Source organism: Alligator sinensis, unplaced genomic scaffold (genome assembly GCF_000455745.1).
Source record: "Alligator sinensis unplaced genomic scaffold, ASM45574v1 scaffold880_1, whole genome shotgun sequence".
Taxonomy (NCBI): domain Eukaryota; kingdom Metazoa; phylum Chordata; order Crocodylia; family Alligatoridae; genus Alligator; species Alligator sinensis.
In genome coordinates this window covers 146,735-156,369 of record NW_005843412.1, presented here as the reverse complement: position 1 = coordinate 156,369, position 9,635 = coordinate 146,735, and the positions used below count along the sequence as shown (strand labels likewise).

At 59.3% G+C, this 9,635-nt stretch overlaps 1 protein-coding gene across 2 annotated transcripts; it reads left to right on the top strand.

Moving 5' to 3' along the window:
• Nucleotides 1-359: 359 nt before the first annotated feature.
• On the top strand, nt 360-9,248 carry MINDY1 (MINDY lysine 48 deubiquitinase 1). 2 transcript variants are annotated; one of them, XM_006038604.3, is made up of 10 exons: nt 363-533; nt 3,001-4,617; nt 4,893-4,950; nt 5,292-5,356; nt 5,876-6,034; nt 6,360-6,462; nt 6,781-6,923; nt 7,594-7,773; nt 8,067-8,201; nt 8,584-9,248. In XM_006038604.3, the coding sequence occupies exons 2-10, from the start codon at nt 3,967-3,969 to the stop codon at nt 8,650-8,652; spliced, it is 1,563 nt and encodes a 520-aa protein (XP_006038666.1). In that variant the 5' UTR covers nt 363-533; nt 3,001-3,966; the 3' UTR covers nt 8,653-9,248. The 2 variants fall into 2 exon arrangements, with proteins under 2 accessions (XP_025050927.1, XP_006038666.1); XM_025195142.1 differs by lacking the exon at nt 8,067-8,201 and having other exon boundaries at nt 360-533.
• Nucleotides 9,249-9,635: the final 387 nt, after the last annotated feature.

Sequence of the window (9,635 nt, the reverse complement as noted above, 5' to 3'; positions counted from 1 at the left end):
GGCCTCTTCCTGGTTTTATTCCCCTTCTCTACAGCAGTGGCTGGGTGGGTCAGCAGATCTCCCAGTAGGGAGCAGCCCATACTGGTGAGAGTTCTTCCCCTGGCATCGTTTAAACCAGTCTGCCTGAGGGTCTCCGAGCTGGGGCCTGGGGATCCTCGTGGTCTGTAAATGTGGCATCGGCCCCCTCTTTGTGTCAGACTCTGGTGAGGGTCCTAGAGCACAAGACCTGCCATTGACTGGGTCAGACTGTGGGTCCGTCGTGCCCGGTCTCTGGCCACATGGCAGCAGAGAGTGGAAGCTGGAGTGACTGGGTCTGACCAGGGGTTTTCCCCTGTTCCTCTCTCCCTTGTAGCCGCCAGCATTGAAGGTCTAGGAAGTTGTGATTCATGGGCCGTGCTCATCACTCCCGTGCTCAACAGCTACTGATGCCCCTTTCCTCTAAGCACGTGTCCAACCTCTTGGTGAATCTGGCTGAACTCTCAGCTTCTCCCGTGTCTGGTGGCACCGAGTCCCACTCTTTAATTCCATGATGGGTGAGCAAGAACTGCCCGGTGTTTGTTTTAAACTTATCATCTACCAGCTTCATGTATGGTAGACGATAGGTATGTATGGAGAGAGAGAGTTGATAGTGTATGAATAGAGACAGTCGATACTAAATCCCTTCTGATTTTCTCTTTGCCATTTAGTATTTTGTAACCCCTTCTGTCCCCGCTTTGCTAAAGTGCCCAGGCCTGGCCTCTGCAGTCTCCTCTGGAAGCCCCTCTGTAGCACTCGTCATCCTTGTTGCCCTTCTCTGGACCCTATCTAGCTCATCTAGATCCTTTTGGAGCCACGGGGACCAGAGCTGGGTGCAGGATTCAAGGTGTGGATGCCCCATGGGTTTATAAAGGGGCACAATGATGCTTTCTGTCTGGTTCACGATTCCCTTCTCATGGATCCCTAATGTGCTGTTTGCCTTGTTGGCGGCTGCAGAGCTGCTGTTTTTAGTGAACTGCCCGTGGTGATGTCCAGCTCTGATGCACGCAGGTAACAGCCAGTGTAGAGCCTCTCCCAGCGTAGCTCGGGTTTGGGTTACTTCTGCCCAGGGGCGCCACTGGACACGGAGCGACGCTGAGGTCCATCTGCAGTTGCCCCTTTGCTCCCTCGTGCCCAGTCCTGCTGTGGTTCCTCGCAGCCCACCTTGGTCTTTGCCAAGGAAGACCTGGGGCTGCCCCAAAGGCCCTGGCGATTGCTGCCCTTGTGTGACAGGGCAGTGGATGGATGCAGGGAGCGGGGAGGAGGGTGAGCACAGAAACAATGAGCCCACGGTGCTGTGTGGAAAGCAGGGATGACCACAGACCCATTACTGACTCCCCAGAGGGATCCACTGGATTCTTAGCCCTCTTTGCCAACTGGCTGGCAGGCAAGGGGAGATCTGGGCCTGGCTGTCCGAGCCCAGGGCCTAAGTGATGCGTCTGCCAAGCAGGTAGGGGTGATACGTGTGGCTGCCCATGTCCCACGGCGCACGGGGACCCAGCTTCTGCAGCCGTCCTCTCCACTCACCCAGTGCACATCAGGGGCTACCAGCAGGCAGAAAGCTGCGGTCACCACGAGGCAGGGCTGCCGCAGAGGCTGGGAACAGGGGGACCAGGACCCTGGGTCCAAGTTCCAGCCTGAAGCTGCCTCCCTGGGTGGGGTGACCCTGGCTGGATGTGGCTCAAGCGCTCAGAGCTCCTGCCGCGGACTCGTGAGCAATGGGGACATCAGGAGCCTCTGCAGCCGCAGGGCTGGGCCCTGGGGAGTGGCTCTGGTGTCTCCTGCAGGCACACGCCCGGGGGAACAGCAGGAAATGTTCAGTGCGGATTTGGATAAGGCAGGAATTCGGATTAGCGCTGGGGTTGTGCAGCACCGTCGGTCACGCATCTGGGGGCAAAGGGAGGACCTGGGGAAAAAGGCTGCAGGCTCCACACCTGGCTTTGGGCCTCTGTGTATGGCAGGGTGTGTGTGATGGATTGTGTACGCGTTTGTGCACATGAGTTTTTGGTTGTGTGTATGTTATGGGATGTGTGTGCGGGTGTGTCCATGCATCTGTAACAGGCTCCGTGTGTGTGGGTGTGTTCATGGATGTGTGTTATGGGTTATGTATATGTTATAGGCTGTCTGTGGGTGTGTATGCATGTGTGCTATGGGTTATGTGTGCATTACAGGCTGTCTGTGGGTGTGTTTGTGCATGTGTGTTATGGGTTATGTGTGTGTTACGGGGTGTGTGGATGTGTTCTTGCATGTGTGTTACTGGCTCTGCATGTGCATGGACTCTGTGTGTGTAGGTGTGCGTACACACTATTGCTTGGTCACCGGCTACGTGTGTGTGTGTGTGTGTGAGATACACAGGACAGTAACTGCACAGGATTCACAGTGTGGTTGGGCAATGGATTTATAAACGGGCACCACAATACTTTCTTTCTTGTTCGCAGTCCCCCTCTTAACCATCCCTAATGTGTTGTTGGTGATGGCAGAGCACCGCTAAGGGTTTAAGTGAACTGCCCGCCACGACTTGCAGATCTAACACAGAGGGTTGACAATGATCCGTGGGCTCGGGAAGCATTTGCCAAAGTCTGTGCCGGACAGTGGAGACGTATCCATTGGGGGGGGTTCTGTTGGCCTGGCTGTTTGCAAGGGGGCCAGGAGCTTCATAGAAGGATCCAAATGAAGGCAATGTCAGGGGGAGCGTATAGCGAACACCCGCCCTGCAGGGGAAAGGGGTAGGATGAGTTGCAGGGGGGTGGGATGGGAATGAATTTATGGCATTGCAGTTTATGGAAACAATCTCCCAGTGGTGACGGGGCTCAGAGGTGACTTCACTTTAGGGGGACACTAAAACAGATCCTTTTAAAGCCCAGGACCCTGAAATTAAACACCTGGGATCACTGGCTTCTCTGGAGAGAGACCTTGGTGGCCTAGAGGTGTGAGCCCTGGCTATTGTGAACGATGGCTCATCGGAGTCTCTCCTTCTCTGCTTAGGTTCAATCCCGCTCCTGAAACCATCTGCTACAAGATCAGCAGGGCCCTGATCAGGAGAAAAACCGGACAGACGGCAGAAGCACCTGCAGGCCAAGACCAGACGGCAGCCGCCCTTCGTGCCTGCATTGCCTCGAGGCGGGATTGCACAGGACTGTGGGTAACGAGCTGGAGATCCCCAGTGACTGATAAGGCACCAATTAGCTGCCAGCCTCCCCACCCCTGAGCTTCAAAACAAGGCTTATATTGGCCCTATTTGCCTTTCTTTCTTACATATATTTTGCAACCAGGGGAATCCAGTGGGGTTTGCCACTTCCAGGAGTCCCATCTCCCCTCTACTTTGGGAAACCATCAGTTTTCTACCTCCTTCAAAGCCCCCAGAGGCAGGTAACGTGTGTCCTTCCCAAGGCCGTCTGGAGCGGTCCGTGCCCACGCCACAGGAGGGGGATACTGCCTCTCATCTGCGCCCAAGAAGTGAATGTAAAACGCACCGGAAAAGCCAGGCTGGGGGTTGTGCGTCCGTCAGGCGCTGGGTGGGGCAACTTCGGCTGAAACCTCCCAGTGCCTAATGAAGATCTCGTTAAGTATCCCACACTGGGATCTCCTTCGATAGCCTCGGGAATGTGACTTGAGGCTGACTCTACACTGCCAGACTACTTCCACTTGCTGCTTTTTATTGAGACCCACATCACTGCCCGGGGGCGTGAGCCAGGAAAGGTTGAACCTGCTGATTATAAGCTCTAGGTATTTATTTGGAAAAAGCTGGTTTCCTCTTCCTGGCAGGGGAGACTTAGTGCTTTAAAAGCCCTGTTTGGATATCGAGAGGGATTTTTTTTTCCCTCCTGGGGGAGCTGGAGACAGGAGCAAAAGACCACACGGAGCTGGTGGCTGGCAGGGAACACTGTCGTAGCTGGCACCAGGGGAGATCTGCCTCAGTGGATGTGCTAGAGACACGGCCTGTCTGCACTGATGGAGCCAGTGGAGGCTGAGCCAGCCAAGAGCGATGGGGTGGATGTGGAAGGCGCTAAGCCTGGAGCCACTCAGGAGGAGAGCGTGGCTAGCATGGTGGATGGGAACGCGGCAGATGGGAACGCGGCCAGCATGGCAGATAAGGATGCGGCAGATGGGAAGGTGGCCGGCATGGCTGATGGCAAAGGGACTGTGGCACCGGCTGGTGGCAGGGATGAGCTGGAGCCCACGGTTCTGCCAGGCACCAGGTGTATGGACAGCACAGAGGCCTCTTCTGAGCAGAGCAGCCTGAGCCAGGAGGAAGGGGCGAGCCCAGAGCAGGGGGGCTCCCCATGCCAGGATCCAGCTCCAGTGGCAGGGCCTGGGAAGGCTGTGGAGGAGCCAGATCCAGATGCCAAGGAGGCACCGTGTTCCCCGGACGAGGCCAGCCTGAGCGCAGGCAGTTCCGAGATCCCCGGGCCCAGTGCTGCGGCGCAGGCGGCGGAGGGCCCCCAGGCCCAGTCGCCCAGCAGGGAACAGGACCCTGAACCCGACTTCTACTGCGTGAAGTGGATCACATGGAAGGGCGAGCGGACGCCCGTCATCACCCAGAGCGAGAATGGGCCCTGCCCACTCCTGGCCATCATGAACATCCTCTTCCTCCAGTGGAAGGTAGGGCAGGCCCCAGGGTGGAGCGGGGGGAGTGCAGCCTGGAAGTTAGAGCATCAGTCTGGGAGGGGGGGAGAGCAGGGATTGTAGCCTGTCTCTGCCACTGACTTCCCACCTGCAGCCCTGGTCATGTCCCTCTGTCCCTGGGAACATGGGAGGGGAGGCTGTTGCCATAGAGACAAGGCCTAGAAAGACCCTGGGAGGCTGCCCCCCTGCCCTGGGGCTTGCAATGCATGCTGAGAAAAGCATCCAGATACTCACTCCCCCGCCACTCACAGGTGAAGTTGCCTCTGCAGAAGGAGGTGATCACGTCAGAGGAGCTGATGGCGCACCTTGGTAAGTGGCTCGGGAACTCCTCTGGGGCTGAGGAGACGGGGAGGGCAGTGGGGGCCAGGTCAGGGATCTCCCACCTGTCCTGTGTCTCTACCAGCTGTGGTGGCTGGGTCTACTCCCTCTCCCCCCCCATGCCTGCAGGGCTGAGTGATGGGGCCTGGCCAGAGACCCCCAGCCTTTGGCTGTAATCACAGTCTTGAATGAACCCAGTGGCTGCTGGGGAAGCCCAGCAATGGGTTCTCCTACTGCCCCCACACACCTTGCCTTGGTCATGTCCCTTTGCCACCCCCTACCCAGTGGGGACAGCTTGGCGGCCCCTGATGAACTATCTTCTCTCTCCAAAGGCGACTGCCTCCTGTCCATCAAGCCCCAGGAGCCCTCCGAGGGGCTGCAGCTCAACTTCCAGCAGGTGAGGAGCTGGGGTGCCTCCCACAGTGGTGAGAGGTTGCATGTGCAGGGCACTGCCCAGCCTGCTCCCAGCCATGAAATGTGTGCTGTGCCCCCCTCCTGCCCACAGGCCCCAGCTCTGGGGAGGGAATGGGACTGAGCCCCTGCCAGAGCCAGGCATGCCCAGCACAGTGCCCGAGCTGCCCCTGGGCAGGGAGTCTGCAGCACCCCTGGGTGGAGGGGGCAATACAGACCCCCTTCCAGGTGCCGCTTCCCATTCATGGACTCAAATAGGGAACTCAGGGGTCTGACTCCCTCCCCCCCACCTCAGCCTTGGCCACTGGACTCCTGCTCCTTGCTCCAGGAGGAGAGTGGACCCAGTCCCCTTGGGCAGCTGGAGAGAACCCAGAAGTCCTCGCCTGTCCTCACAGCACTGCCTGCTCCAGCCGCCCCCCATGCTGGGAGATGGATCGTGCCCGGGGATCTCCGCAGTGCCCCAGGGGTATCATGCCATCCTCCTTCCCTCCCTCCCGCACCACAGAACGTGAGTGACGCCATGATGGTGCTGCCCAAACTGGCCACAGGCCTGGATGTCAACGTGCGCTTTACTGGAGTTGCTGACTTCGAGTACACACCTGAGTGCATCGTCTTTGACCTGCTTGGCATCCCCCTCTACCACGGCTGGCTCGTGGACCCGCAGGTTGCCCACCACAACCCCCCGCCCCTGGGGGGGAAATTTGGGTGGGGGGACTGGAGGAGTTGGGGGTCCGACCTGGGACTACTGGGGCAGCGGGGGGCAATGGGGGTGGAAATGTCACACGGGCCAGGGGGTGGTAGCTCAGGCACCACGTGCCAGGTGCTGTGTTGGGAGGTGGCCAACTGCCCCATGACCAGGCTTTGGGTGGATGTGGGGGGCTCAGAGGATGGGGTGGGCAGGAGACCTGGCCCCAGGGTTCCCCTTGGGGGGTCTGAATATGGCCCCCCCAGTGCTGCCCAGGCTTACAACACCACCTCCCACACCCCAGACCCTGGAGGTGGTGCAGGCAGTGGGCAAGCTGAGCTACAACCAGCTGGTGGAGAAGATCATCACCTGCAAGCACTCGCCAGACCCCAACCTGGTCACAGAAGGTAACACAGCCCCCACCCGCCGGCCTGTTCCTGTATTGCTACCAGTACAACCAGTGCCTGGCAGGCTCCCCCTAGCCCTCTCCTCCCCCCCACCCCCTATTTCTACATACACACTCATGTCTGTCCTGGTCTGGCCTCCAATCACATTAACAGCCCTTCTCCAGCCCTTGTCTAGTCCCACTGCATCCTGGGGACCAGAACACCACAGAGTATTTGAGATGCGGGCGCACCGTGGACTTGTGTAATGGCACGGCAATGTTCCCCATTTCCTTTTCAATATCCTTCTTAATGCTGCCCCTTTCCCGGCTGTGGGCACAGGCCTGATTGCCGAGCAGTTCCTAGAGTCCACGGCATCGCAGCTGACATACCACGGGCTGTGCGAGCTCACGACTGCTGTCCGGGAGGGCGAACTCGGCGTTTTCTTCCGCAACAACCACTTCAGCACTATGACCAAGCATCAGGTAGGGCATGCGGCAGGGTTACCAAGTGTCAGTCAAGTAACTGACTGTCAGTAAAAAAAAAAAAAGTGAGAAAGGCTGTCAGTAAACAAAAAAAAATGTAGCCGTCATTAAAAGAAAATTGTTAAGCAGCTTCAGAGCACCCTGCAGGAAGCACTCTCTCAACCATGTGCTGCTGCTACTGCATCCCAGGCTGCCTGTAATACTGCTGGGATGGCAATAGGCTTCTTCGGGGGTCTGTATCAGGATGGGAGGAGCAGGGCTAGAGGGGATAAGGCTGTGGGGGGCTTCAGGGTATGGAGGTGAGTATGGGGCCCCTGGCAGGGGTTGGGGAGGCAGCACAGACTCAAACCATCACTGTGGTCAAGCAGCCAATTTTTTTTTACTGACAACCTAACATTATTACATTTGTTTTATTTTTGCTGTGGTTTAACCCCTAAGACTTAACCCAATTTTTCTACCTGGGGCCAGGTAGCAAAGAGAGCTCAATTTACATGATATGAAACACAATGTCTGTAAAAACATGTGTCAGTAAAAAGGTTAAAAGCTGGCAGATGGTCAGTAAAGAAAAAAATATTCATGAGTGGGGACTTGGGGCCAAAGGCAGAGCAAGGGGCACTATGGGGGGCTCCAGCCTGGCTCTAATGTCTCCCCCATCCCCCTCCCCATCTAGGGCCACCTGTACCTGCTGGTGACGGACCAGGGCTTCCTGAAGGAGGAGTGGGTGGCCTGGGAAAGCCTGCACACAGTGGATGGCGACAGCTGCTTCTGCGACACTGAGTTCCACCTGAGCCACTCACCCGGCAGGGAGGTGCCTGTCAGCCCCCCACAAGGCCAGCAACAGCTGGATCAGGTGCGGCTGGCAGCAGCACAGTTCAGTGGTTACAGCAAGTGGGCGGGCAAGGGTGGATACTGGGGAGGCCGGACTCCCCAATTCCCTCCTCAGCTGCCTTGGAGTCTGGAGGCGGAGGGAGAGAACCCAGGAGTCCAGGGTCCAAGAAGGGGGCAGAGTTGCAGGGCCAGGGCAGGGTACTGGGGCAGCCAGGACTCCTGGGTTCTGTCACAGGGTAGCCCTGGGGTCCTGCCCTGGGTCTGGGCTGGACATGCTGCCCAGTGGTTAGTGCTGACAGCTGCCCCTGCCCCCAGGACTACATCATGGCCCTGTCGCTGCAGCAGCAGCAGGGCCCACCCCCGCTCAGCGACCTGGAGCTGGCCCAGCAGCTGCAGCAGGAAGACTCCCAGCAGCCTCCGCCACAGCCCCCTCCGGCCCCCCCGGGGCAGGTAACCCGCCCCCCACATCCCCCTTGGGGCCAATGAGTCCCCCCGCTTCCCCTCCAGGGCAAGTACACCCCTCCCCCAGTCCCAGCTACCTGCTGGAGGGGTCCAGCTGGTGGGCTGCAATGGCCAACCCACCAGTATGGGGTGCTTCCAGGCCAGGCTCTGCCACCCCCGCTGCTCCCGACTAGCGCTGCCATCCCGTGGTCCCCAAGGAGGGGGGTTCCCAGGGACTGGAGCCAGCATGGAGCGGAGACTCGGACACCTGGGGTCTCCCCCGCAAGGGGAGGGGGTGTTGGGAATGGAGCCAGGACTCCTGGGATCCACCCTTGGTGGTGGGCTCAGGTGAGTTTGGTGCCCGTTGGTGCCACTCATCCCTTCTTCGCAGGCCCGTGGGAGAGCAGGTGGTGAACGCCGGCACCGGCCAAAGCCTGAGTCGGACTGCACCCTCCTGTAGAGCTGCCTGTGCCGGACCCCTGGAGCTCCTGCCCTCCCCGCCCATGGGATCCCAGCTGCCAGGATCCACCCCAAGGAGACCTCGCTCCCAGCCTGGGCATCGTGGCAATGACCGACCCTCTGGGCGGGCTCCCGGTAGTCCTCCCTTTTCCCCATGCTGCACCTCTCGTGCCTTGTAGCTCTCACCAAAGATGCCCGGCGCCCACAGCCTCACCCCCCACCTCCGACCCCTGGGTTCCCTATCAGGGTTGGCATCCAGGACTTGGCCCCTACTGGGACCAAACCACCCTCCTCTCTCTGCCCTGCACAGAGTGCCAGGCCGGGGCTGGGGGGCATGGTGCAGGGTGTGGGGTCTCCACCTGTGTGGGGAGGGGGTATGGGAGCTCCTGGGATGAGACTCACATGCTGCTTTGCTGGCCCTGCCCCATAAGCTGGGTTGGGCCTGGGGTGCTGTGTGCCCCCCTGCAAGGGTGCTGGGGTCTGGAGCTCTTGTGGGGGGTTGTCGGGAGTCTCCAGTCTCTGCTGTGGTTTCTGGGCCTTTCCTTTGTACCATGGCCCTTGAGGGGTTGGGAATAAAGAGGTTTCTTTTCCCCAGGGTGCCAGCAGTGCAGGTGTCTGTCTGTCCAGGGGAGAGGAGAGGGAAGGGAAGGGGCAACGGGAATCCACCCACTCTGCTTGATCCCCATTAGCCCCTGGGCTGATCCTCCAGCTGGCCTAATGCATGGCAGCCTCATGGGCAAACTGAGGCATGGGGCAGGAGAGGTCCAGCAGCACCCAGGTGTCCTACTTGCCCATTCCTGGCTCCTGCGCAGAGCCCAGGAGTCCTGCCTTCTCTCTGCCCTACCCCCTCCCTCCTGCAGTGAGGAGCCCAGGAGTACTGGGCTGGGCCCGTGGCCCATCTCCTCCTGGGGTGATGCTTGCTGTGAGGCTGGGCTGGTAGGTGCTGGGTCCCTGGGGTGGGGGTGGGGGCGCCAGGCCGGCTGG

Bases quoted from the DNA above. Each gene is read 5' to 3' on its own strand.
- MINDY1 (XM_006038604.3), top strand. From the start codon at position 3,967: ATGGAGCCAGTGGAGGCTGAGCCAGCCAAGAGCGATGGGGTGGATGTG. The intron at 4,951-5,291 runs GTAAGTGGCTCG...CTCTCTCCAAAG, and splicing joins GGAGCTGATGGCGCACCTTG to GCGACTGCCTCCTGTCCATC. The intron at 8,202-8,583 runs GTAACCCGCCCC...CCTTCTTCGCAG, and splicing joins CTCCGGCCCCCCCGGGGCAG to GCCCGTGGGAGAGCAGGTGG.